Consider the following 26,973-nt stretch of genomic DNA (forward strand, 5'->3'; position numbering starts at 1 on the left):
TGTCCCTATTCCCTTGACAAAACCCGACTGGTGACGATCAAATAAATCCACTTGTTGCATCCATTTCAGTAAATCTTTTAAAATTATCGTTGCTAAGTATTTTCCAGGAATGTCAGTGCTATGGAGCGATGGTTACCTGGCACTGCTCATTTGCCCTTTTTAAAAATAGGTATGATTATGGATTCCTTCCATGTTTTTGGAATGAAGCCAGTGTTGCGTATATTATTGAAGATAATTTCTAGCGCCAGTGCCCATTCATGAGGATGTTTTTTTAAGATGGCATTAGATAGGCCATCTGGACCTGGAGCTTGCGAGCTGCTTAGGTTCTTGATGAGCAGCATGATATCTGTATGGTCAAATTCAAGATCGGTTTGTTCTGGAACGGGGTTTTACAAACAGTGCAGTAAAGTGAATGACCCATGCCTCCTCACTGTATTCAATAGAAGAGAATCTGTAGCAGATGTTGGGTCCTCATTTAAGAGGTTCAATATTTGGCTATTCTATTTATTTGTTATTGCCATTAGCATTCATTCACTATCTGCCTGTCTCTGGTTATTTTGTATTTGCTGAATTGTATTTCTGTAACGTGATTGTATGGTTGTAATGGCTTTAGGGCCATTCATGTTAGTGCATTGTCTTAAATCATGTCGTAGTGCAACTTTCAATGCATGGATGCTTGGATTAAAAGAATGTCTGTGTTTAAAATTCGGATGATTGACAATTGAGGTGCTCTCATTAATTTTCATCAAAGTATCCACATACTCAAAATGAGTAGGCAGGGAAGTTTCATTTACCCGAGCTGCAAGAGTGGTTTTCAGGTGATGTAGTTTGGAGAGTGACTACTTTATTCTTTTTCTGCCGATATTCAGTTTGATATCCATTAAATACTGTACTAGTATATCAGCGTGCAGAATCCATTTTTATCATTAAAATGTTGTGATCACTTACATCACACAAAATGATTGTAAATGACTGGATCCTATTATTAAGGTTACAGTTGAATGAACATTTTAGTATAATTTGGTCTAGAACCTATTCTAAATGGTAAAAGAAATTATGGTCATCTATGGCAATTGGATTCCAGTATATGTTCACCAAAGTCGCTCAAGCGGGTGGTAAATATTAGTTGTGGTTAGCTTAGTCAATGGGATACCCGGGAATGGGTAAGCCCAAGATTTAAGAGAAATACCAGATTCTAGTTTTATTGCAGTAAGCAGACCAACAGCAGGGCGGCCTTTCTTTTGCATGATAGCCGGAATCCAAGCTACCTTGTAGTCTGGCCAAATTGGTTGGAACATCATCCATGTCTCTTGGAGGACTACTATATCATAACAGGCTAATTTGCTATTCTTGGAACGCAGCAAGTGAGAAAAGCCTCTCGTGTTCCAAATGGCCATTGACATGAGACTTTGCGATGTTTGGCGTTAATGATAATTATTTGGGTTACCTTGGGCAATAGCTTTAGTAAGCCAAGACCATTTAGACTGTGGTTGTGGGGGATAATTGGATTTTGAGTAAACTTGGCGACTCGATGAACCTAAACTACTAGTATATCGAATTTTTATGGGCTGAAATGACAATTCTTGGTCAGAAGTTTTTATATATCGATTTTAACTTAAGGGCTTGTGACCATGATCGGCATGATATTTATGTGTGCTATTTGTTGTAGTAGTATGTAGTTTGGAAAGTAAGTTTTGTATTTTACCTGCTTAACAGAAACCCTGCTTGCATTAGATCATTTTTCGAATGCCACACTAGTAAGCCACAATATAATAGGTGATCACTAGTTTAACTGTCATACTTCGGGCTATCTGTATATTTAATAGCCTCGATGTCACTTGAGCAAATATATTGAACATTTTCAGTGGCTTGAAAAGCAGTCAGTGTTGTGTTACGGTTTGGATAAGGATCCCTTGTATGTCGGTCTACCATGGTCAAAATAAACTGGTGTGAACTAGTTACAGAATTTAACTTTGTCTTTCTACTAGGCAGGGAAGAATATCTTTCTTCCAGTGACACTTGTTCAGACTCGAAGCGCAGACTGATGAGTTGGTGACTCTTTATCCACCTGCCTTTTGATTGGCATAGATCCTTGGTGTGTTAGACCCCTCTTTTGGTCGAGTGTTAAAAAGTACGGAAATTCCTCTTCAACTTTGTTTGCTGTTAATATCCTATTTGCAAACTTTGGTTTCCAGGGATAATGAATACTCTCAAGGATGGGATCAAGTTGAGGCAGGGATGTAAAGGAATACATGGGGAAATTCATAATAACGGGTGATGCCACATAACAAGATTTGTTGTGTTTAAGCTCCCTTGTTATAGGAGATCTCAACCCACTAGTAAAACCTTTAGTTCTGGGATTAAATGACGTCTTTGCTATGGATTTGTACTTTGATTCCTTTGGAGATTTTCGCCTGAGTGATGTTTAGCTTTTCAGCTTTCCTCTTACGTGGAATTGGGTGGAAGAGGTCAAACACCTGTGGAGGCACTGCCTCTTCTACGGGTTGTGACTAAACGGCCAAGTGAGACTGTTCTACATGATTAGGTGGTGCATTAATAACATCAGAAGCATCAGATAGTGATTGTATGCCCTCCTCTTGATCAGTTTTTTCACGGGGGCCTTCCTCAGCTTCAGGAATTAAGTTCAAGACGACATAATTTTGGAACTCTAAAAGTGGAGTAGCGTTTAAAGATTAATGAGTAGTAGAGTGACCTGGACGAGACATTATTTCTGCAGCTACCCAATCAATTTTGGCAGCCAGTAAGGTCAAAATCATACGGTGATGATGAAATTTTACCAGGCTATACATACTTGTATTAATGGCGGACAACATCGATTCATGCAGCAGTTGTGATGGGAGATTAAAACCAAAGGATGGACGACGCAGAGTTGGTTTTACAAAAATTGCTGCTGATGTGGATGAAAAGGAAGAGTTGGCCACCATTATATTCCCTTTTTCTGGATATTATATCAGTGAATTTGATAAATTTCATAAGAGAATTACACGCAGCAATATCACCCTTTGTCTCAAATAGTACTGATACTCAGTGCGGGGGAATGCGGCAAATCAATAGCATTTAGTTTGTTGCTCTGAGCCCAATGAGAGAGGATGCAAAGAGGGAACAGGACTAATATGCACAGGTAAAGCTGTGCAAACGGCCTGTGAGTATAATAAAGGCATTGAGGAAGAATTAGCTGCATGAATAACCGGTGCACAAGAGTCCAGTGTACCAGCTGGTGATGCCGCTTCGAGTGTGGCAAACCACTCCGGGTCATTGTCAGCAGAGGTGTAGTGCAAACTAGTATGGCGGTATCTGATATGGGTTGCTTCATAGTGAAATTTAGAGAAACTGATTCATCTGAAACCCATGCAGAGATTATAGCCTTTGTAACTGCTGGAATAGAGGAAGATGAGGCTTGCAGGATGTTACTTGGGAATGTAACCGGACCGTTAACCATACGGCAAAAGTGCCGAATGTCAGGCCCTGTTGACTTGGAGTGTTTCATTTGAATGCGAGTTTGGTCTGCAATAGTAGATTTTACTGGAGGAACAATACCTTTTAGTTGGAGGTGGTGTTGCAAAGACTGATCGGCCGATCGCTTGGGCTGTTTTCATAGGCATGTTTGTTAGGTTATAACCGGCCATATCCTCAATCACAAGAGGTAAACAGGAGGAAAATGAAAAGTAATAGTATGCAGTATTTGGCAGATGTTTCAGGGGACGATTAGAAAATTTGAGAGGATGAGTGCACCTGACACTGCTGTACTGCGAAAAAGTGTAACAGAACTCACAGTGCAGGTGCGCACGTGTGCCTGTTTTTTTGTACACGCTTCTGTAGGTGGGAGTGGCTTGCTCACGCTAAAGTGAAAGAATAAACTGTTAATGGTCCGTATAATCTTCCAGGATTCAAGATCTTTGTGTCAAATGTAAAGCAGTTAGTGTTCTCAGTTCGTCAATTGCTTACCAGCTCCACGGTACGCCGAAAGAACGAAAGTGAAATCAGGAAACCAAGCTCCAAGGAAGTCTCTCCTCTGCGTAACAGCACTCACCGTGCACTTAGAGCTGCTAATAGAATGCAAGTAAACCTGGAGACTCAGTTAAAGGCAGTGGAGGGTAAAGGAGCACTAGACAAAGATATAGCTCTAAATAACTAAACACAATGAAGACATGAATGGAGAAGTCGTGGGTAGTCCAGGTGTGGATAAATTACCATTGCAAGAACCATGTGTGCTATGTTCTTACTTTTATCTGTCGGCTAATGGACAACACAGACGTGCGTATCTTTCAGGTTAGAGGAAAGTGCCTCTTGGCCATTACACACGCAGCACTCTGAGCACAGATTTAAGGAAAAGACATATACGTTGGCCTTTCCCGGGCCGCTGTGCCTTGCTCCGTACCTGGAAGCTCTGAAAGACTAAGGCTTCCATAACCTTGTGTTAGGCATCAAAAAAGGCCTTTACTAGGTGAGCCATAGTACGGTCTGGGCCGCTGACCCGGATCCTACAGCTTGGGGCCTTGTCTCCTAAAGTCATCTGTTCCACAGTTCGACTTTTCAGGTTGGACGATGGTTCAGAGATTGGACCATGACTTTAGTTCAGATTCAAAAGTCAAAGTAAAGTTCAGGTAAGTGAACTAATTCAATCCCAGACACTGACTCAGATTTCTCAGAGACCACTTCTGAGGTTCCGGCCGTACAAGGGCTCTGTTCCAGACACCGTCCAGCTGAGCACCTAAACCACAAAAGACTTCTGCGGAGCAAGCACATCAGGACACCTCAAAGAAGCAATGAAGACAGATTGCAACGGGAGTCACTGCGATCAGGCTGCGCTAGGCGATCTTCCAGGAACGTAAAAAGGAGCAAGTCCTCCACAGCTTCTGTTGATGCAAGAAGGCTGAAAATGCAGGAGCAGACATTGTGTTGTACAGGTTGAAGAATCCTCCTAAGTTCCAAGGATACACTCTGAACGGTGATGGCTGCAGCGAGGTAGCCCAGAAGTGCGGCTGATAGACCACCGGTTGGTCCAGGCACACTTCCAAAGGCAAGGATTGAGACTGGTTGTGCCCACCGGTCCAGGGGTCAAAGCAACGGCAAGGGTCTTCTTGATCAATCGGAGGAACGAGGCTCCACCAGGTATTCACTATAGTTGATGCTGATCAGCTGATGGTCTGCCCAGAATGTATAACCAACTGAACAGGAAACTCATCCGGGGGAAGATGAGATTCCCCGTTCCCTAGTTTGAGGGGTTGGGGTTCTGAGTTTTGGGAAAGATTTTCTTTTTACTGCTTTCCCCACATAGGCTTTAATGGGACAACCTATTTCATTGTCTGCATCCTGACCTGACCTTTTGGAGTGACAGAAAGCCCTCTGATTTACTTACCTTGCTCTTGCTCACTTTTTGTGGTGAGACGGATCAGTCACCAAGATTATCAGTACTGGGAGACACTGTTTCTTCTTGTATTTTTATAATTGCACACGTCTTTATACCATCAATTGCGGATGGGACCCTTTGTGTGTCTCTAACTTCTCCTTTTGCAACTTTGTAGTTGCAGTCCCAATATGTCCCTGATGGACTGGTGGCAGTGGATATCTTCGTACCTTGTTTTTTTTTTGTTTTTACTCGTGCACATTTGCATTGTACAGCATAATGCCATTTAGAATGCCATGTAAGATTTTCGCCTGCCCTTTGGCCATTTTATGCCTTGGCCTACTTACTGCTCTATCAGGTCTGGATTGGCCATATATGGAAAGCCCTTTCCTGGGCAAAGTGGCAGTCTTTGTGTGTGACCAAATGTGGGCGCTGGGTCCGTTTGGACCCAAGCCAGTGTCTGTTGCGGGGCACGTGTGATGTCAAGTGGATGCCGCTGATTCGGCAGCCTCTTCCAGTTTGGTACAGATCGTTACCATTAGTGGACTCGGGAGCAACTCCAGTTTAGATACTGGTTAAAAGGGGGGACTCCTGCAGCCAATCAACGGATCATCGTTGGGCCCATGATCCTTAGGAAGAAGTGCAGCATGCTGACGACCCGAGGATGGCTGTTGCAGCTGACCAGCATTGCCTCCAGTCAAGTCTCGGTGAAGCCCTTCTCTTTCCTGATCACAGCAAGGCCCTTGTCAGTGCTTTGACCCTTATACTGGTGGGATGATCTGTCCTGACCCCTACTCGAGGTTCTGTGCCTGCTAAGGCTTTGGAAGTTGACCATCTCTCTCCTGAGCTACCTTGCAGCAGTGATCATTGTATGTTCACCCTTGGTACACTGCAGATCTTCAACCTGTGGGGAAAGACTTGTATTGCTACAGCTTTAGCCTTCTTGACCAAAGAGAAGCCATGCAGGACTTACTACTTTGTTCTTGCCATGAGGCTCTCGTGATGCCACTGGACTGGATTAAAGCGCTATAACAATTGAAATAAATACAATTCTGATGTTTGTTAATCTGCTTAGAATCACATGCTGTGCATAGGTCCGACATCCAGTGGTCACTGCGGAGTATTGCATTTTGTTTTTCGTAGTCGAAAAAGGGGACGTCGACAAGGCGTGTCTAACACTATCCCTATAGTGACGTGCGTTGTACCCACAATCCCTCACGCGTCGAGGTCCCTCAGATTGTTTTTTTTTTTCCGCCCAGCTTCTGGTCGCCTTACGCGGAGCTCCTAGAGAGACATTGCAAAATACTTACTACGGACCTCGGTCCTTAATTATACTTATTATATTCTTAAAGATCCCTCCACTCGACGTTAGCTGTGAAGCTGTTTCTCCGCCGAACAAGTTTTCGACGGAGGGGAAGAGACGGAGGGGATCCTTCGGCGCTGCCGAACACGTGGCCTGGCCTCGCCGGCCAACATACAGTAGGGAGAGTGGGGGTTCGAACTTTTATCTTCTCTTTGAGAATGTCTTTCTTTCTCCCCTATCTTTCCCTTGGGGTTGTTATCACCAGTTATTATTGCCTCAGCTATGGAGAGGACACCTTTTAAGTTTTGCCCACGCTGTAGGGGCAAATACACTTGGAAGGATAAACACAAGCTCTGTAATCATTGCTTGCCCCTCGATCATAAGGAGGACAGCTGCACGGCCTGTAAGCTCTTGAAACCAAGAACTCTTAAAGAACGGAAAGTTAAGAGGTGGGCGGACTATGCTATGTCGAAGTCAGTTTCCTCACCCGCCGCCGCTGTTACAGAAAGTGACGAGGAGGGTGATAACTCGACGTCTGTTACGGAAGTCATTAACCCCCAGAAGGAGCGCTCGCGCTCCTCGACGTCCGTCCCCGGCCCCGACGGGCTCGGCTCACGCCCTGTTTATGGGGATGAACACCCCGGCGACAAGGACGCACATAGACCCCATAGGCCTAAGCACACAACCCATGGCTCTTCTTCGTCGAAGATGAAGGATCCATCAGCGCCGAAGGGGACGCAGGGCACTCCGGCGTCTACCTCAGACCGTAAGGGTCTCAAGCCCCACCCGCAAACGCAGCCGCGACCAGCGATTGGGCTTTCATCAAACACGGGCGCTACCTCAAAAACATCCGACGTAACGCTCCATAGAGCGGCCGTCGAGAAACAACGCGTAACGCAGGTAACGTCGATACCAGAGCCCTCTACCGACGAACTCGTTGTCGAGAGCCTGGCGAGAATTGTTTCCGAAGACAAACGTAAGCAGACGACGAAACAGACGTCGAATACCGCACCAAAAGCTATAGAAACGCCGAAAAAGCACAAGAGTAGCCAAGAACTGCCCCCTTCATCTAAGGGCACTTCTGAACTACCGGAGGGATTTTCTGAGGGTGAGGGAAACCTTTCGTCGACATTGTGGGAGCGTTCTAAGCGTTTGGAAGGCGAAAACACTGATTTCCCCCCTCTAGACTATTCAGGGGTCCCCCATGAGACCCTTAAAAGACTCCATTCTTGTATGGAGAAAATGGAAAGGTTTTTGGGAAGCCAAAACCCACCCACCCACACACAAAAGACCAGGAGAATGGCCCCAGGATGACCCTAGGCTCAAGATCCCTAGACTGTTTCCCCTTTCTACAGACGTATATAACCTCACTGAAGAGGAGCAATACCTCCAAGAAGATGAGGGTTTGGGTGGAGAGGAAGAACATGAGGAAGAGGGGTTTGAAGAAGATCCTTACACTAGTGCAGGAGTTTTTGAAGAAGATACAGCCACCTCGCAGCCCTGGCAATCCCCATCAGTGCACTCAGACCCTGATGCCTTCCACCCTTCTCCTCCCAAGGATTCACCTATTGGAAACACCTCTCCCATAGATGACCAACCTTCCCTTAATGCACTATTGCGCAAGGCAGCAGCGCATTTTGAAATAGACACAGGGGAAACTCTTCCTGACATAGACTTTGTAGAAAAAGTTATTAAAGAAAAAGCCCCTGTTAGTCAGTCTATTCCGCTCCTGGCTTCCATAAAGAGAAGAATAACTCCTTCCCTTTCCAATCCTGCATTAGTCAGAGGGGTCAACCCTCGGATAGAAAAGCTCTTCAGCCCTTCGTCCTCTGACCCCTTGTACATCAGAGGACATTCTATTCCGGACTCCCTTGTAGTTACTAATACAAGAAAAAGAGCGGGGGTACCACTATCCACTGGTGAGGCACCACCTGACGAAGAGGGCAAGAAGCTCTATGCACTTGGGAAGAGAATCACGACCTCCGCAGCCTTCTCAACTAGGATTGCGAATAACAATTCCCTACTAGCTAGCTACGCAGATGCACAGTGGAGCAAGCTGCTCAGCGAAGCAGAGGACGCACCAGAACCCCTGCGTTCACGCCTGTTAGATATCATCTCAGAGGGAACTCTTGTAAACCAGGGCATCGTAAAGAACTCCTTAGATGCCGTAGAGACGGCTGGCCGTTCCCTGGTTCAGGGAATACTTCTCAAACGCCATGTCTGGCTGCGCAATTCGGGATTTAAGCCGGAAACCCAGGCTTACCTGATAAATAAGCCCATAGAACAAACACACCTGTTTGGGAAAGCAGTTGATGAGGCCCTAGAACATGCGAAGAAGGAATTTGATACCATCAAGACTCTTGACCAAATTTCTAGGCCCCCTAACAGACGCGGCTATGGCAATAGATGCTCCTTTCGTGGCCAACGCCAGCAAAACCAACAGCAATTTTACTCTGCTACCAACTGGCCCTCTAACCAGGGTAACAACCAATTCAGTCAAAGAGGCCAACGCCGTGGCAAAGGAAGAGGTCGCGGCTCCAGCCCCAAAGGTTCCACGCCCAATACCAACAAATGACCCGGTCGGGGGCCGGTTAACATCGTTCCTATCAGCATGGGAGGAAATATCGTCAGACCGCTGGGTTTTATCCACCATAGCCCACTGATACTGCATCGAATTCAACGGTTCCCCGAAGTACAGACCCCCACGGAACCTGACGCATGACACCAGAACACCTCACCATTGTTCTTCAAGAAGTAGAAGAGCTACTGAAAAAAGAAGCTATAGAGGCTGTCCCCCTATCTCAGGTAACAGAAGGTATTTATTCAGTGTACTTCCTTGTAGCCAAAAAGGACTTAACCATGCGCCCTGTATTAGATCTGCGCCCAGCGAACAGGTTTGTCAAACCCCAAAAGTTTCGTATGGTGACCTTGCAGGAAGTAATCCCACTGTTATCACAAGGGGATTACATGACAACACTAGACATGAAAGATGCATACTTTCATATTTTAATGTTGCCAGCGCACAGAAAATACTTCAGGTTCAAGATAGAGAACAAGCACTACCAGTTCAGAGTACTACCCTTCGGGATAGCATCTGCACCAAGGGTATTCACGAAAGTACTGGCAGTGGCAGCGGCCCACCTATGCAGGTTATCCATCCCGGTATACCCTTACCTCGACGACTGGCTCATAACACGGGACTTTCGAAACATGCTTCTCCAATACCCAAAAGACCGTAGACCTTTTGGCCCAACTGGGCTTCTCCATCAACGAAAAGAAGTCCAGCTTAGACCCCAGCCAAATCAAACAATTCCTAGGGGCTCTAATTCAAACAAAGGACGGCCTCGTCTTCCCCTCCAACGAGAGGGTCCAAAACATGCTGTTTCAGATCCCCCATTATGTGGCAGGTCGAGAGGTGACGATACGCAAGGCAATGCGCTTGCTAGGGATGATGGCGTCATGTATTTATTTGGTACCTCACGCGCGCCTGCGCATGCGCCCAATGCAAGAGTGGCTCTACAGCCAGTGGTGTCAGGCCAGCGGACAATGGGACGATCTAGTGGTAGTCTCGCAGGCCTTGGTTCTCTCGCTACGGTGGTGGACAAAAGAAAACCTGTTATTAGGGAAAACTTTTGCCACACCCGCAGTGGAAGCCACTCTAACCACAGACGCATCCCTTACAGGATGGGGGGCTCACCTATCCCATCAAACTGCTCACAGAGCGTGGACTCCGAGCTTAGCATCCAAGCATATAAACCTGCTGGAACTACTAGCGGTGTTCAAAGCACTGAAAGCCTTTCAGGAACACCTACAAGGAAAGACAGTGATGGTCCTCACAGACAGCACCACAGCCATGTACTACCTCAACAAGCAAGGGGGCACTCACTCTCCAGGACTGTCCAAGCTGTCCCAGAATATATGGAAGTGGGCTCTCAAACACAACATGTTCCTATTATCACAAAATGTACCAGGGGAACTCAATCTGCTAGCAGACAAACTCAGCAGAGACTTCCCCCTGCCCGAAGAGTACGAATGGCAATTGCACGAAGGCATCGTCTTAGACGTCTTCGCGCAATGGGGGTTCCCGGAAATAGACCTGTTCGCAACTCTGGAGAACTCACAATGCCAAAGTTACGCCTCCAGGTACCCCCAAAACCAGTCCAAGGGGAACGGTCTGTTGATTCAATGGTCAGGGAAATTTGTTTACGCCTTTCCCCTGACTCCCCTTCTCAACAGAGTGGTGCACAAGATGCACCAGGAGCAGGTTACCATGATACTAGTGGCCCCAATGTGGGCCCGGCAGCCATGATTCGCTCACTTGATGGAGATGTCCCTATCTCCCCCAGTGAAACTTCCCTGCCCGTACAAAATGCTGTCACAAGACAAGGGCAGGACACTGCATCCATGCCCTCAGACCATGAACTTAGCAGCCTGGCTCCTGAGATCATAGAATTTGGACATTTACAACTCCCGCAGAGATGTATGGACATCCTCAGGGAAGCCAGAAAACCTAATACTCGCCACTGCTATTCTAGCAAGTGGAAAAGATTTGTCATCTGGTGTAGAGGTAAGAGCATCAACCCGGTTGACTGCTCTCCCACTAACATTGTTCTGTACTTGACCCATTTACTGGATTCAGGTCTAGTGTTCAATTCCATTAAAGTCCACCTAGCGGCACTTTCTGCATACACCACTTCCCAACTTAGTGTCGTGGTGGAAGATACCAGTTATCAAGGCCTTCATGGAGGGGGTAAAGAGAATACACCCTCCGATAGCTAACCCAGCTCCCGGATGGGACTTAAATGTGGTACTTTCTAGACTCATGGGCCCTCCTTTCGAACCCATGCACAAGGCAACTCTTAAAGACCCCACTCTTAAGGCTGCTTTCCTAATAGCTATCACCTCCATTAGGAGAGTAAGTGAACTACAGGCTCTTTCTGTACTAGACCCCTTTGTAACAGTTCACAAGGATAAGGTGGTTCTACGCACACACCCAAGGTTTGCACCAAAATTCATCTCGAAATTTCATGTAAACCAGTCAATAGAACTACCAACGTTCTTTCAAAACCCTTCCAGCTTGGGAAAAAAAGTTTGCGTACACTAGATGTACGCAGAGCTGTCATGTTCTACATGGAAAGAACCAGACCACTGAGAAAGACTAATCAGTTCTTTGTCTCTGTGGCAGCAGGAAGAGAAGGAGATGCAGTTTCAAAGTCCACTATATCTTGATGGATTGTTCAATGCATCACTCTCTGTTACACTCTTGCTAAGAGAGAACTACCCTTCAAGCCAAGAGCACATTCCACTCGAGGCACTGGGGCTTCCATAGCGTTCATTGCAAATGTTCCCCTTGAGTCCATCTGCAAAGCGGCTACCTGGAGTTCTGTGCACACCTTTACAAAACACTACTGTCTAGATGCACACTCTAGATCTGATTCCCAGGTGGGCCAGGCGGTATTAAGACATCTTTTCTCTACTGTTCCTTCTCATAAGCCACCGCCAACTCTGGGTACTGCTCGCTAGTCTATGCACAGCATGTGATTCTAAGCAGATTAACAAACATCAGAAGACAATGCATTACTTACCGTAAAAGCATTTCTGATGGTTGCATCTGCTTAGATTCACATGCGCCCACCCTTCCTCCCCGCTCGGATGGAAGGAACATAGACATCCTTTTCTATATTTCTCTTTTCTGTACTCTCACGTCTAGAAGGCTCCCTCAGGGCAGAAAAATACAAACAGAGGGACCCCGACGCGTGAGGGATTGTGGGTACAACGCACGTCACTTTAGGGATGGTGTTACAGACACGCCATGTCGACGTCCCCTTTTTCGACTACGAAAAACAAAATGCAATACTCCGCAGTGACCACTGGATGTCGGACCTATGCACAGCATGTGAATTTAAGCAGATACAACCATCAGAAATGCTTTTACGGTAACTAATGCATTGTCCTACAAATGCATAATCCTGCCTACTGTGTGTCCTGAAGCCCCCTGAGGTCATCTGTTCAGTGAAGATATTAATCATGTGGTGCCAAGAGTGTCCTGATGTCCAGCCTCCAAAGCAGTCTTGTCTGAGCAACTGCAGACTAGCCAGACCGAACCCTGATGCCAAAAATTGCCTCTGCACTGTGCCTCCTGAGCCTCTCTCGACTGGACAAAATCCAGAAGTAAGTGGGCCCAGCAGATTCAGAAACCCCTGAAGTGGTTGCTGAATAAATCTGAGAAAGGGGCTGAGTTTACATGCCTTTTCATCCCTCTTCCTACCGCTATATGGTTGTATGGATGTAAAGTCCTAACCCCAGCCCTCCTGTGCCTGACTAAGATAAGTGGTGGTCTGGACAATGATTTCCCCTGCCACCAGGGTCTTCCTCTAGAGTGGTGGATCTAGAGAGATTTGTTAGAAATGTACTTCACTGTTCAACTTCTGGAACATTTACTCACAGCCGCAGGCTTTGGTAACTCCTATTCACGAATCACATAGTAAAACCTTCTGCAGGGCACATATTGTGGAACTAGTGACTTTCATTCTAGACCCCCATTTCCAAGGAGGGCTTGACTTATTAAGAATTGGAGACCTTAATCTAAGTGTTCTTGTGAGTGTTCTAACTGTTTTGTATGAGTTACTTGCCCGTCTATCTTCAACTGGTTCCAATTTGTACCTTGCTCTGTTTTTCACTTGTTTTACCATACAGTTACCCAAAGTGTTGCTCTTAACGATACCTAATAGTTATGCAATAGTTGGCAAAGTGCTGATATTCTGCTATCAGAACCATCCAAAAGTGAATGCATATAGTAGTTATGTGACAATACTTACATGATGTCATTGCTTAGAGCCTAGTAAACAAGTGTGTATATTTTGTACATCTTTTGTCTAACTTATTGGAGAGTGCACTGGATGTGCGCACATGTCTTTGTAGCCCTAGATCACTCACCTGCCTGTGTCTAAGCTTTACTGCTCTGCTACACTACCTTGATTGGGTTTGGCTAGACATCTGTGTCTTTTTCTGGTCACCATAATAGGGTGGCCTCTTAGAATCCACCCTTTCAGGAGTTCAGGTTGACAATTTCTCCCTGGGGATCCCCTAGTGCTCTGGAATTGGAAGTTTGACCTCATCTGTTGTAAGACTTGAACGGTATTGCGTTTTTCTGCATGGCCTACTCTTTTGGCTGACGCACTTTGTTTCTGAAGACCTAGTGTAGCTCCAGAACACTTACCTAGGTACCTACCTGTTAATATGGCACGTGTACGTTAGGTCTTGGACTACTTTGGTATGTGATGGACTTAGTAAGCCTTGTGGTAATCCCTTAAGTTATAAGGTATGTGGCTTGGCATTAACTAACACTTTTTTTTCTTTTATTTTATGGTGACTGTTCAGTTCTTCTGAAGTGTGGCTGGAATGCAAACCTATCAAACAGTGGGGTGGTGTGTAACCCCATGCTTCGGGTTACCAGTAGTGTACATTGCGTAAATATCCAGGGGTCTTTCTATAGTGTGCACTACTGTTCATTGTAAGTGCCTGTGTTTTATTTTAATAAACAGCATATGTTTATAAATTTGAGGCAAACTTGAATACTTGGCCATGTTTGTGTATTAATTGCAAATCTATATCAAACCCTGACCTTTAGTCTAGATTAGATTGTTCAGTCTACTATATCCTGAGGGTATGGTTAGACCACCGTGAGAGCCCTGACTCCTTCCACTAGGATGGTGTTCCAAAATCCTGCACCAGTGGTTGTATTGGAAATTCCTAACAATACAGTTGGTCTTAACTAGTTTGTTCAAGCTACAGTCATGCCTTTCTTCCTTTACTTTCCAAGCCTGCAATGAAAATCTACCTGTGATTCTTGTTGTCTGGTTGAATGTCCGCAAGCAAAAATATTTATCCTTTAAATCCTACACTGAATGCATCCGTAGATGAGACCTTTCGAGGGGATTGGGTCCTCCGACGTATTCCATATCTATGACCGTAATCACCACAGCTGTGCTGCTTCGGAAAATCTTCGGCGTCTGCGTCCTGCGTCGATGATGCCGATACGCCGCCCTCGAGGACCTCCTCCACCGGCCGACATCACTGGATGTCATAAGTAGGACGCACGATGCCCGCAGCCTCAGTTCCGTTTTTTCCACGAACGTGTTCGCTTCGGGAATCTCGCCGCGCCTCGACTCTTTGGAGTTTGTTTCTTTCTCGGTTCTTGAAACCTGTTTGTGTAATATTTCTTCTTGAAGATGTCTACCTCGTCATCAACCCTGCGTCCGGGCTTTAAGAAATGCGGGGACTGTGGGTCCAAGATGTCGGTGACGGACTCGCACGACGCCTGGCTTTGGTGCCTCGGGGAGGCCCATGACACGGATGACTGTGTCGACTCCCTGTCGCTCACGTCTAAAGCCTTGCGGGAGCGCAAGAAGAAGTTGTCGGTAGGTAAGGTGTCCAAGCCCCGGAAGTCGAGGTCTGCGGGGCTTTCGACGGATGATTCGAGAGGCGACTCTCAGCGTCATCGTCGGAAGTCCAGTGGGTCTCGGTCCCGGAGTCGGTCTCGCCACTCATCTGCCTCTTCGAGGCACTCCCGGAAGCGCCGTCATCGGTCACCTTGCCCGTCCTCATCCGAGGACACTGCCTGTCGGCAGGTCGCTTACCCCACCAAGCATGTGACACCGGAGGAATGGGCTTCTTTCGGGAAGATGATGTTGGCGATTCTCGAATCACAGGGCACTGGTCCGTCCGTGCCTCCGAGTGGGGTCGGTCGTGATCAGCCGAGAGACACCGCTTGCACGCCTTCGGGCTCGGGTGGTCATCACGATTCACGGGAAAAGTCCCGCTCGGACAAGGGGAATCGTTCTCGTCATGCCCGGTCCAGGTCCCAGTCCTCCACGCGCTCGAGACCGAGTGAGCCTGTGAAGTCTTCGAGGAAGACATCTCCGCCTGTGGCGCCGGGGTCGTCGACGGACTCTCGAGGCTACGCCTACGAGGAAGTCGTCGACGCCGTTGGCACCCAGGATGTCGAGGGACACGCTCGGGGCTCCGCCCTCGAGGCCTGTGTCGACGCCGTCAATGCTATCGGCGCCGCGTCTGTCGCCGACGCCGGTTCTCTCGACTTCGGCGCTGATTCACTCGACGTCCTCAACGCCTTTTCGGGGCTGTGTTGACGGGGGTATCGTGGCTCAGGGGAACCACCTAGAAAGGCTCTGGCCAAGGTCAAGCATGGCTTTGGTTCCAGTTCTGTGCCTTCTTACCGCCATCTGGAATTCATTTCAGAGGTGAATGAGGGTTCTGATGATGGCATGGTGCCTGACACGGTGCCTGACGAGATTCTCTCGGGCCATAGCCAGTTTGAGGACCTGAGGCAGTCCCTACATGATGCTAGTGGGCTGGACACCTCTCCGGAGGTCGAGTTTTGTAGGCCTGAGCCTGGCACTCATGCCGATTCTTAGTACCGGCGCCTCATGTCACGGGTCACCGAGTACTTAGGATGGTCTGCTCCCCCAGGGGAGTTTGTTCAGGATGACCTTACGGATGTCCTCGACATTGGTCCACCAACTGACCCGGTACTGCCTTCCCATAAGGCTCTGCAAAGAAGGGTGGCAGCGGCTTGGGCTGCTCCGGAGAGTCTCCCGGCAGTGAGCAAGTCTTTGCCGCGAAAATACCGCCCAGCCAGTAGTGACCCCCTGCTACTTGTCCAAACACCCTACTCCGGAGAGTTTGGTGGTGCAGGCGGCTGCGGCCACAGCAAAGCAGGCGTCGTACCCTACCATCCCTCCTGATAGGGACGACAAGCGTTTTGACGGCTGGGTGAAGAAAGTGTTTTCTGCAGGGGGTATGGCGCTTCAGGCGGCCAACTCCATTTGTGCCATGTCTCGTTTAACACACATTCTGTGGAACTGTTTCCTTGGCGGCTGAACATATTCCCGAAGGGAACGAACGGGATGGTTTCCTTGCCATGGTTCAGGATGGCAAGGATGCTATGTGTGAGGCCGTTCAGTCGGGTTTGGACATGGCAGATTGCGTCAGCCGGTCCATGGCGGCGAGCACTGTGATTCGCAGTTTTGCGTGGTTGCGGAAGTTGGGTTTGCACCTGATGTGCAGGCCCGGCTCTTCAACATGCCCTTTGACGGGGAACATCTTTTTGGCAGCAAGGCTGCCGAGAGCCTTGAGAGGTTGCAGACCTCAAAAGCTGCAGCGAAGTCGTTGGGCGCTGCAGTTCGGCAACCTCTGCCTTTTCGTCCTAGGACAGCAATGGAGGGGAGGTTCCTTTCGTTATTACTCATCCTTTGGTAAAGCGAGAGGAGCTGCCAGTCAAGGGGCCACCGTAGGAGTGCCAGAGGTGGAAAACAAAGTACTCGAGGTGCCAAGACCGCTCAGGCCGTTGCCTCTTTGCCCTCAGGCAACGCCGCAGCTGCTTCAGCTCAGTCATGAGGCCATGTCCCATGGTTCGCCGGTTGGGGGAAGGCTGGCACAGCATCATGCAGAGTGGGGCGCCATTACTTCAGATGTATGAGTTCTGGAGATCATAACCCATGGCTAATGTCTCCCTTTCCGGCAGAGGCCTCAAGACAATCCACCGGGGAATCTCTCTTTGAAGAGTTTAGATCCGCTCCTTTGGCAGGAAATTCAATTCCTGCTGGAGAAAGGCACCATAGAACTGGTGCCTGTAGCGGAGAGGAACAAGGGATGGTATTCCCCTTATTTTTTGATTTCCAAGAAAGATGGGGGATTGAGACCCATCATGGACTTGCGCGGTTTGAACAAACTCCTCAGGAAGGACAAGTTCAAGATGGTTACTCTCAAGTCCTCCAGGCCCTTCAACTTCAGGAAAAGTTGGTGTCGCTCTACCGCAAGGACGCTTATTTTCATGTGCCGATCCATCCAAAGCACAATAAGAACCCGAGGTTTTGCGGTTGGCTACTCGCACTTTCAATTTCGGGTCCTGCCGTTCGGATTGACCTCCACCCTGAGGGTCTTCACCAAGCTCATGGTAGTGGTGGCAGTGCACCTCTGGAAAGGGGGGATTCATGTCTACCCTACCTGGACGATTTGGTTGATCAGGTTGCGCTCTCCCGAGCAAGTCCAGGATCATCTGTCAGTCACCTGCCACTCCCTTCACAGAAAAGGAGGCGGCGGACGCTCTGAGCAGGCAGAGCACGGTCTCACGAGTGGGAGCTCTTCAGGAGATTCTCCTGGAGATCTTTGCCCTTCGGGAGTCCCATTTGACACCTACTCAGAGGCTCCAGTACATCGTGCTCGACAAGTCCCTGGGGCAGTGTTTTCCTCCCCATGTGAGGGCTCATCACATTCAGCAGATGGTGCACAAGTTTCAACTTGCCCAGACTCTCCCAGCGTTCGAGTTCTCGGGTTCTTGAGACTGCTCGGCCTCATGACATCCTTCATTCTTCTGGTGCCAGAGGCCAGGTTGCGGATGAGATCTTTGCAATGGGCACTCGAGCTCCAGTGGTCTGTCCTCCGGCAGGATGTCGGACCCTGTTCAGGTGCCGTCTTCGGTCACCCAGGACCTTCTGTGGTGGGCGACGAAGGCAATCTGATGAGGGGGGCTCCATTTTGGCTATCCTGGCCGGAGGTGACGATCGTGACGGACGCATCCCTCACGGGATGGGGAGCTCATGCCAACGAGTTGACAGTCGGTGGTTGTTGGTCTCCGTCGGAGACCAGACTCATATCAATCTGTTGGAGCTGAGGGCCGTCAGGCTAGCCCTGAAGGCTTTTCTGCCGACTGTGCGAGGAAGGAATGTCCTGATCCTGACGGACAACACGGTGGCCATGCACTACCTCAACAAAAAGGGAGGGGCAGGGTCACTTCCTCTGTGCAGGGAGGCGATGCAGCTCTGGTTCTGGGCCATCCAGCAGGAAGTTTCGATCTCGGCAGTTCATCTGGCAGGAGACAAAAACAAGACGGCGGACGCTCTGAGCAGGCAGAGCGCAATCTCTCACGAGTGGGAGTTGGCTCAGGAGATTCTGCTGGAGATCTTCACCCTTTGTGGGGACCCCTCAAGTGGATCTCTTCGCCTCCAGTGTCAACCAGAAATGTGAGGTTCTGCTCACGGGAATTTCCTCCAAACGGAGCCTTAGGAGACGCGTTTGTGGTGGAGTGGTCATTCCCACTGCTGTACGTGTTTCCTCCAGTCCCCATCATCCCGCAAGTACTGCGGCGGTTACGGAGGTTTGGTTCCCGGATGATCCTCATTGCTCAGGCATGGGCCCGGAGGACGTGGTACCCAGACCTTCTCGACTTGTCCATCTGCCCTCCACGTAGTCTTCCCTACCGAGACGATCTGCTCTCACCGGAGGGGGGTCAGGTTCTCCATCCAGAGGTCGGGTCCCTCAACCTTCACGCTTGGTTTCTGAAAGGTTGAGGTATAAGGATTGGGACCTCCCTGAAGACGTGATGGATGTGTTGCTTTCGGCCAGAAGGCCCGCAACAAAGTCCCTGTACCGTTGCCGTTGGAGAAAGTTATGCGACTGGTGCAGGGTTAAGAATGTGGATCCTTTTGCATGTGACATTCCCATGGTTCTGTCTTTTTTGCTTTCTTTGGCCCACAGGGGCCTTCAAGTGGGTACCATTAAAGGTTACCTGGCGGTGCTGTCCATATTTAAGCGCTCGTCTGGAGAGTGTTCCTATTTTAAAATTCCTTTAATTTCTCAGTTTCTGAAATGGCTCACTAATGTGTTCCCTCAGTCACCTTTCCAGGTGCCCGGTTAGGATTTGAACCTTGTTCTCAAGTTTCTGATGGGTGCTCCGTTTGAGCCTTTGCATTAATGCCCTTTGAGACTGTTAACTCTGAATACTGTATTTTTAGTTGCGGTCACTTCCGCTCGCAGAGTGAGTGAGTTACAGGCACTTTCAGTTAAACCACCCTTCACTGTGTTTCATAAGGACAGGGTTGTCCTTAGTGTTCGTCCTCCTTTTCTTCCGAAGGTGGTGTTGTAATTTCATTTAGGCCAGAAGGTTGTTCTTCCAGCATTTTATCCTCCTCCACATCCTGGTAAGGAAGAGGAGAGGCTCCACAGGCTTGATCCTAGGAGAGCGTTAATCTTTTATATTTAACGCATGTCCCGGGTCAGAGTGGACAAGCAGCTCTTTATTGGTTACGCTGGAAAACGTTTGGGACAGGCTGTGACAAAAAAGACTTTGTCCCGCTGGATTATTTTGGCTATCTGGGTGTTACCGCTTGGCGGATAAGGACCCACCGGTCGGCTTACGGGACCATTCTACCATGGGTATGGCTGCCTCTACTACCCTGCAGAGGGCTGTTCCTATTCGCAACATCTGTGATGCAGCCACCTGGGCTTCGGTACATACTTTTGTACGTCACTATTACCTCGATTCCATCCGGAGGCAGAATCTGGCCTTTGGCAAGGCGGTTCTTTACTCCGCAATTTGATTGGGCATGCTAAATTTCGGTTTTCTAAATTCTTTTCCCACCTCCTTGCATTGGTACTGCTTTGGGAGTCTGTCATAGATATGGAATACGTGGGAGGACTCAATCCCCTCGAAGAACAATTTACTCTCTTACCTGGTAACGTTCTTTCGATGGGATGGTCCGACGAGGTATTCCATATCGCTCCCTCCCTACCCCGCTACAGAATTTATGCGATTGCAGCTTACGTTTCCGCAAGGCTTTGTGTGTCTGACTGGCAGAAGACTGGTGGCACACGTTCTGGGGGAAAAAACTACAACTGAGGCTACGGGCGTCGTGCGTCCTACTTATAACATCCAGTGACGTCGGCCGTCGGAGGAGGTCCTCGAGGTCGGCGTATCGACATCATCGGCGCAGGACGCAGACGCCGAAGATTTTCCGAAGCAGCACAGCTGTGGTGAATACTGTCATAGATATGTAATACGTCGTCGGACCATCCCATCCAAAGAACGTTACCAGGTAAGAGTAACTTGTTCTTCTTTATTCAAAGAAGCTATTTACTATGTACTAGCATGAAATGTTGAAGATGAATCTTCCACATGCATGAGCTTTTGTATAGCCCTTTTTTTGCAATTTTCATCCCAATATGCTCCTTAGTGGGACATTTTGCTCTGGTCCTTGGTCTGTGTTTTGTTCAATGTTTGATCAAGAGAAGGTTATGTTAAATTAACTTCATTGTACTTTAAAAAATGTAGATCTGAAATGTTTCAAAGACACTGCTCTTTCCCTTACGCATCTAAAGATACTAACCATGAATTTACTGAAGATACCTATGATGGAGAACTGATTAGAAGTTACTTTTCCGTCCAGCTTTCCTTTTTGAAATATTTGTAATCTGATAAATGAGTCCAATATTGCTGTTTAAAAGAACCAAGTACTAAAACTCCCCAAAGGTTAGTTTGATTAGACATAACAATAATGCATTGGACTGGAACTTTGGAGTTCCTGGTGACAATATTCATATGGTAAATTGGCATATGGTAAAATGAAGGTCGGACAAATCAAACATTACCTAGCATATTTGAGTTTTCTAATAATGCTGGCTTTGTTTCTCTTGTAGAATGGTGGAGAGTGTTTGCGGGCCTACGTCTCTGTAGCGCTGGAGCAGATCGCCCAGTGGCATGACGAGCAGGGCCACAATGGACTGTGGTATGTCATGCAGGTGGTGAGCCAGCTGCTGGATCCTCGAACATCAGAGTTCACTGCGGCTTTCGTAGGCAGGCTGGTCTCCACTCTGATATCCAAAGCAGGGCAGGAACTGGGGGAGAACTTGGACCAGATCCTGAGAGCCATTCTCAGTAAGATGCAGCAAGCGGAGACACTCAGTGTCATGCAGGTATATACGGCTGTAATAGGTTCAGATGTTTGAGGTGCCATGCTGGTACAGGGAGGATTTTGAGTTTTTAAGTGAAAGGTGCATTTCCATTGAGAGTGTGCATTGTTTATGGGTTAGATGTAAGTGAAGATATGTAGCAGGTATTTTTTTGCAGGTAAGCACTGAGAGGTCATGGGTATAAATGTGGTGCTTCAGAGGTGGAAGAGGAAGCCTTGTGCATATATTTTACGGAGATTCTCTGGCTCAGAAGTATATTCAGTGAAGTGTCGCGTGTGCATATGTTTAAGGGCCTGTCTTGCTGTACTGATGTTCTGTGGGTTTCTAATAATGCTTTTTGAGGGTGAGATGTTCTGTAGAAAACGTTGCCCGATTTTGGGTCCAGTGCTTAAAGATATCATCATTCAGGTTCCGGGCAGTGGACCTGCGCCAGAGATCAGACTTCTTGTAATGGAAATATAGTGGATATAGATTTACAGGTTAAATACGGGTTGCACAGCTATGCAAGGGTTTGTTTAGAACTGATTGTATTTAAGTAGATTCCTTCACCTTTTACAGTGTGCCTCACCATTACAAAATGATAAATGGTTCCAGAGCTGCATGGGTTAGCTGACTCATGGGGATCTGATGGTAATCCTCATAATACCAGTACTGGTATAGCAGATACTAGTTTAAAAGAATCCTACTCTGGGTAAAGAGTTCTTAAAGGCACCCTGCAATACTTGTGGTGCTGACTGAGTCTTTAATCCTTCCTAGGTCTTTAAATGACTACACACTCTGGGATCTTTTACTTCCGTTTGCACACTTTGTAAAGAGCCAAGATGCATGTGACACAGCATTGAGCATCAAATTAGAGCCACTTTCAACTTTGCATCAAAATGTAACTGGAGTAATACAGCATTTTGTTTCCTTGACAGTTTACGAATATGTATGAACTATCTGTATAAACGCTTCACCTGCATCCTGCTCAATGCAGGTTGCAGAAGTTCATGTTGCAAGCAAAGATGGTTGCTAGTGAGCAAAATGGTGTCTCTTTGTCCGCGATCAGTGGCTAAGCTACAGGCAGTTTGTGAAGAGAATTTGTTCAAAATGGTTGTTACAATTCATAACGTGAGAAAAATGTGAATCCTGTAATGTTTTTCTTCCTCAGTCCCTCATCATGGTATTTGCTCACCTGGTTCACTCTCGTTTGGAGGCGCTCCTGGAGTTTCTTTGCAGCCTCCCAGGGCCAACAGGCAAGCCTGCCCTGGAGTTTGTGATGGCAGAGTGGATGAATCGTCAGCATCTATTCTATGGACAGTATGAAAATAAAGTCAGGTGAGTGTTGAGATCGCCTGAATCTACAAAGTGCGTACACTGTACTTCATCATGGTTGCATACCACACAGTAACTAATGTTGGCTAAGATCTTCATATTTATGATAAAAGCTGCCGACGTGTGTCAACCCCAGAACATTTTACTTGTACTTGGTTACTATTGTACCTTGTCCCTAGGTGAAGGGAAATCTTTTTCCCCCCCTCACCTAGTCTTTTACTCTTTTTATGGGTGACTTTGTCTCTCGATAGTGTCTGGTTGAAGTTATAGTTTTCTACAACTTTTGAGCCTAGGCTGGGTTGCCCCTAGGTGCCCTCAGTACAATTATCTCATATACTTGGGCGAAATACTGTTCCCAAGTAACAGAGGCAGATTTTCATCCACTTTACATGTTGTATTAATGAGCCAGCACACCCCACCTTATGTATCCCCTTTCTTAGTTACCTGGTAACATTTTGTTAACAATTGCGAGTTTTACATGAATGTGGCATTGGAGTTACCTTTATGACTTTTAGTCTTTAAGGTTCGCAGGATGTTAATTCAGCTTCGGTAATGCACAGAAGGGCCACCATTTTGCTAAAATGGTGGGCTCCTTCTTTTTTCGCCATTTCTTGTGTGCTTGCTGTTTGAGTTCTTCCCCTGCCATTCTAGGCGGAACTACCTCAGTAGACATTTTGTCTTTGGTGGGAATACTTTGGCTTCCCCGCCCAGGCTCCAGAGTGTCTGAGAAGGCAGGAAGCGAGGGATGAGTGCAAAACTCTGCAGCCCTTTGTCTTTCACCTTGCCTGAAAGGAACCAACTCCCAGTGGGGGGGGGGGAGAGGGCTGCCTGTCCTGATTGGACAGCAAGACAGCCCCTTGCTGTAAAATGCAGGGAGAGATTGCAAAAGTTGTTCTGTAGCTTCTGATAAAAACTCCAAACATGGAAGCTGCCGACAAGCCGAACACTGGAGCTGAAACCGCCATCACCTCGTTATCTTCTAGTTTCTATTTGTGTTCTAGGGGTCAACTCGCTCTCCAGGTCTCCACAGGGCTCAGGGAAGGGGGGCCGCAAAGGAAAGCATAATTCAAGCCATTAATTGTTCATTTCTACCATTTCTACCGCATGAGCGAGACTAGCTGGCACCTGCGTAATGATTAAATGCCTTGTCGCTTACTTCCAAGGATTTGTGAGGGAAGAGATCGGGCATTACTGTCTGGGTCGCCTGCGTTATGTTACAACAAGTATCTCGCGGCCTTGCTCTATGCATGAACAATGTAGTAGTGGAATAGAATAAGCTTACAGTAAAGCAGTTTAAACAGAAGGCAAGAAGTGAAAGTTAAAAACAAAATGGTGATTTCTATTACATCAAAATGGACGCACTTTAGTCAAGCTTATGAGTCTGTATTACCAATACCGAACACATGAGGCGGTTGGTCTTCGGCCAATAAAATACATTGCCTCTGTTATAGCGGGGTATTTACTTTTTCTGGACTGACAAACCCTCCTTTTGGCCGTATGCCAAACGCCTCGTCCATACATTGCATCCTCTTCCGACCAAGTATCTGATTCTGAATTTTGCGCACTACTAGTATGCTCCTCGTTACCATCAATATTGATTGACATGAATTATTTTACTGTCTTCCATTTCATGATTCATTTGAGTATCCGATTTAGTAGTGTTCTTTTTTGTTACTATCTGTACACACTCCTCACTTATTTCAGTGCAAATTATAGGTAAGCAGTGTATATAACATGACATAAATATTCCTAGCACTGCTACTAGGATTGCAACGAATTTCCATCCCCATGAGCGTAATACTTCCCAGAACCAGGAGCTTATGTTCAATTCCCAACTTCCTTCTGGGGGGTCGAGGTCAGAGCTTAAAACGTGTAACTTTCTTATTGCTTCGAAAATCGTAGGGGAGGAGTCGCTTGCAAATACGCAACATGCTGATCCCACGATTTTACAAACTCCCCCACGATCAACCAGAATTACTTCAAGAGCCATCCTATTTTGCAGTGTCATTAATCTAATTCGTTTTTCCTCTAATGTCATATTGTATAATATATCCGTTGTCCCATTTATTGTTTTCTCTAATATTCTGGACAGTTGTCTTATATTATAAGAGTTTATTGCTTGACCACAAAATGGCATGAATGATTTTGCTATGTCTTCGGCGATCAAACCTCCTTCCTCATCTCGCCGTGGTCTTGACCTGGCCAATTTGGCTATATCTGCTGTTTTTGAAAGGAATACTCCCGGGAACAGAAGTCACAAGTAACAAATAGCTCCCCAGTTTCTAGTTAACCAGGGATACGCTTTTTCTCCACATATAAAATAAACAGGGTCACCTTTATACACCGGTTCTTCCTCTGTCAAGGAACGCTATATTCATACATCTAGTAAATGTCCCCACTGAATAGGATCCCTTCTTCAAGCAAAAGGGAACAGAGTGTAGGCTGTAGTTTACGGCATAGGAGGGGAGCACTGTATCTTTATTTCCTTCTAGGTTCATATGAAGCGTGATTACAGTTGATTTATATGGCACAAATAATCTTTCGAGTGGATTGGGTCCTCCGATGTATTCCATATCTATGACAGTAATCCCCACAGCTGTGCTGCTTCGGAAAATCTTTCGGCACCTGCGTCGCTGATGTCGATACGCCGCCCTCGAGGACCTCCTCCGACGGCCGACGTCACTGGATGTTATAAGTAGGACGCACGACGCCCGTAGTTCTGTTTTTTCCGCGAACGTGTTCGCTTCGGGAATCTCAGCGCGCCTCGACTCTTTAGAGTTTCTGTTGTCTCTCGGTTCTTCGAACCCGTTTGTTTTGTGAAGTTTCTTCTTCGTGAAGGATGTCTACCTCGTCTTCCACCCCGTGTGCAGGATTTAAGAAGCGGGATTTAAGAAGTGCAGGGACTGTGGGTCCAAGATGTCGGTTACGGACTTGCACGACGCCTGCCTCTGGTGCTTCGGGGAGACCCATGACACGGATGACTGTCGACTGCCAGTCGCTCACGTCTACAGCCTTGCGGGACTCGGGGCTCCGGCCTCGAGGCCTGTGTCGACGCCATTGATGCTGTCGGCACCACGTTCGGCGTCAACGCCGATTCACTCGACGCCTTTCGAGGCTGTGTTGACAGGGGTACCCCGAGGCTCGGTGGAACCCCCTAGAAAGGCTCTGGCCAAGGTCAAGCATGGCTTTGGTTCACATTCTGTGCCTGCTTACCGCCATCTTGAGTTTATTCCAGAGGTGGATGAGGGCTCCGATGATGGCATGGTTCCTAATACGGTGCCAGACAAGATTTTCTCGGGCCATAGCTAATTTGAGGACCTGAGGCAGTCCCTGCACGATGCTAGTGGGCTGGACACCTTCCGGAGGTGGAGTTTTGTAGGCCTGACACTCATGCCGACTCCTCGTACCGGCGCCTTATGTCGAGGGTCATCGAGTACTTGGGATGGTCTGCTCCCCCAGGGGAGTTTCTTCAGGATGACCTTACGGATGTCCTCGACCTTGGTCCACCAACTGACCGGGTACTGCCGTTTCATATGGCTCTACAGAAGAGGGAGGCGGTGGCTTGGACTGCTCCGGAGAGTCTCCCGGCAGTGGGCAAGTCTTTGCCGCGAAAATACCACCCCGCCAGTAGCGACCCCTGCTACTTGTCCAAGCACCCCACTCCGGAGAGTTTGGTGGTGCAGTCGGCTGCGGCCCCAGCAAAGCAGGCGTTGCATCCTACCATCCCTCCTGATGGGGACGACAAGCGTATGACGGCTGGGCGAAGGAAGTCTTTTCTTCAGGGGGTATGGCACTTCAGGCGGCCAACTCCATATGTGCCTTGTCACGTTTCTCGCACACTCTGTGGAACTGTTTCCTTAGCGGCTGAACAGATTCCTGAAGGGAACCAACGGGATGGTTTCCTTGCCATGGTTCAGGATGTCAAGGATGCCATGTGTGAGGCCGTTCAGTCGTGTTTGGACATGGCAGATTGCGTCAGCCGGTCCATGGCAGCGAGCACCGTGATCCGCAACCACGCAAACCTGCGTAAGTCGGGGTTTGCTCCTGATGTGCAGGCCCGGCTCCTCAGCATGCCCTTTGATGGGGAACAACTTTTTGGCAGCAAGGCTGACGAGAGCCTTGAAGTTGCAGACCTCAAAAGCTGCAGCGAAGTCGTTGGGCGTTGCGGTTCGACAACCTCTGCCTTTTCGTCCTAGGGGACAGCAATGGATGGGAGGTTCCT

At 47.7% G+C, this 26,973-nt stretch overlaps 1 protein-coding gene across 1 annotated transcript in view; it reads left to right on the plus strand.

The window, feature by feature from the left end:
- Positions 1-26,973, plus strand: part of IPO9 (importin 9) — a 904,513-nt gene that overhangs the window by 578,551 nt on the left and 298,989 nt on the right. Inside the window, exons 18-19 of the mRNA XM_069633697.1 lie at positions 21,165-21,440; positions 22,588-22,754. Of these exons, the coding sequence (XP_069489798.1) occupies positions 21,165-21,440; positions 22,588-22,754 (443 nt within the window). The remainder of the gene's footprint in view (positions 1-21,164; positions 21,441-22,587; positions 22,755-26,973) is intronic.

The sequence above is a fragment of the Ambystoma mexicanum genome, chromosome 13 (genome assembly GCF_040938575.1).
Source record: "Ambystoma mexicanum isolate Mex_15411 chromosome 13, UKY_AmexF1_1, whole genome shotgun sequence".
NCBI classification, from domain to species: Eukaryota; Metazoa; Chordata; class Amphibia; order Caudata; family Ambystomatidae; genus Ambystoma; species Ambystoma mexicanum.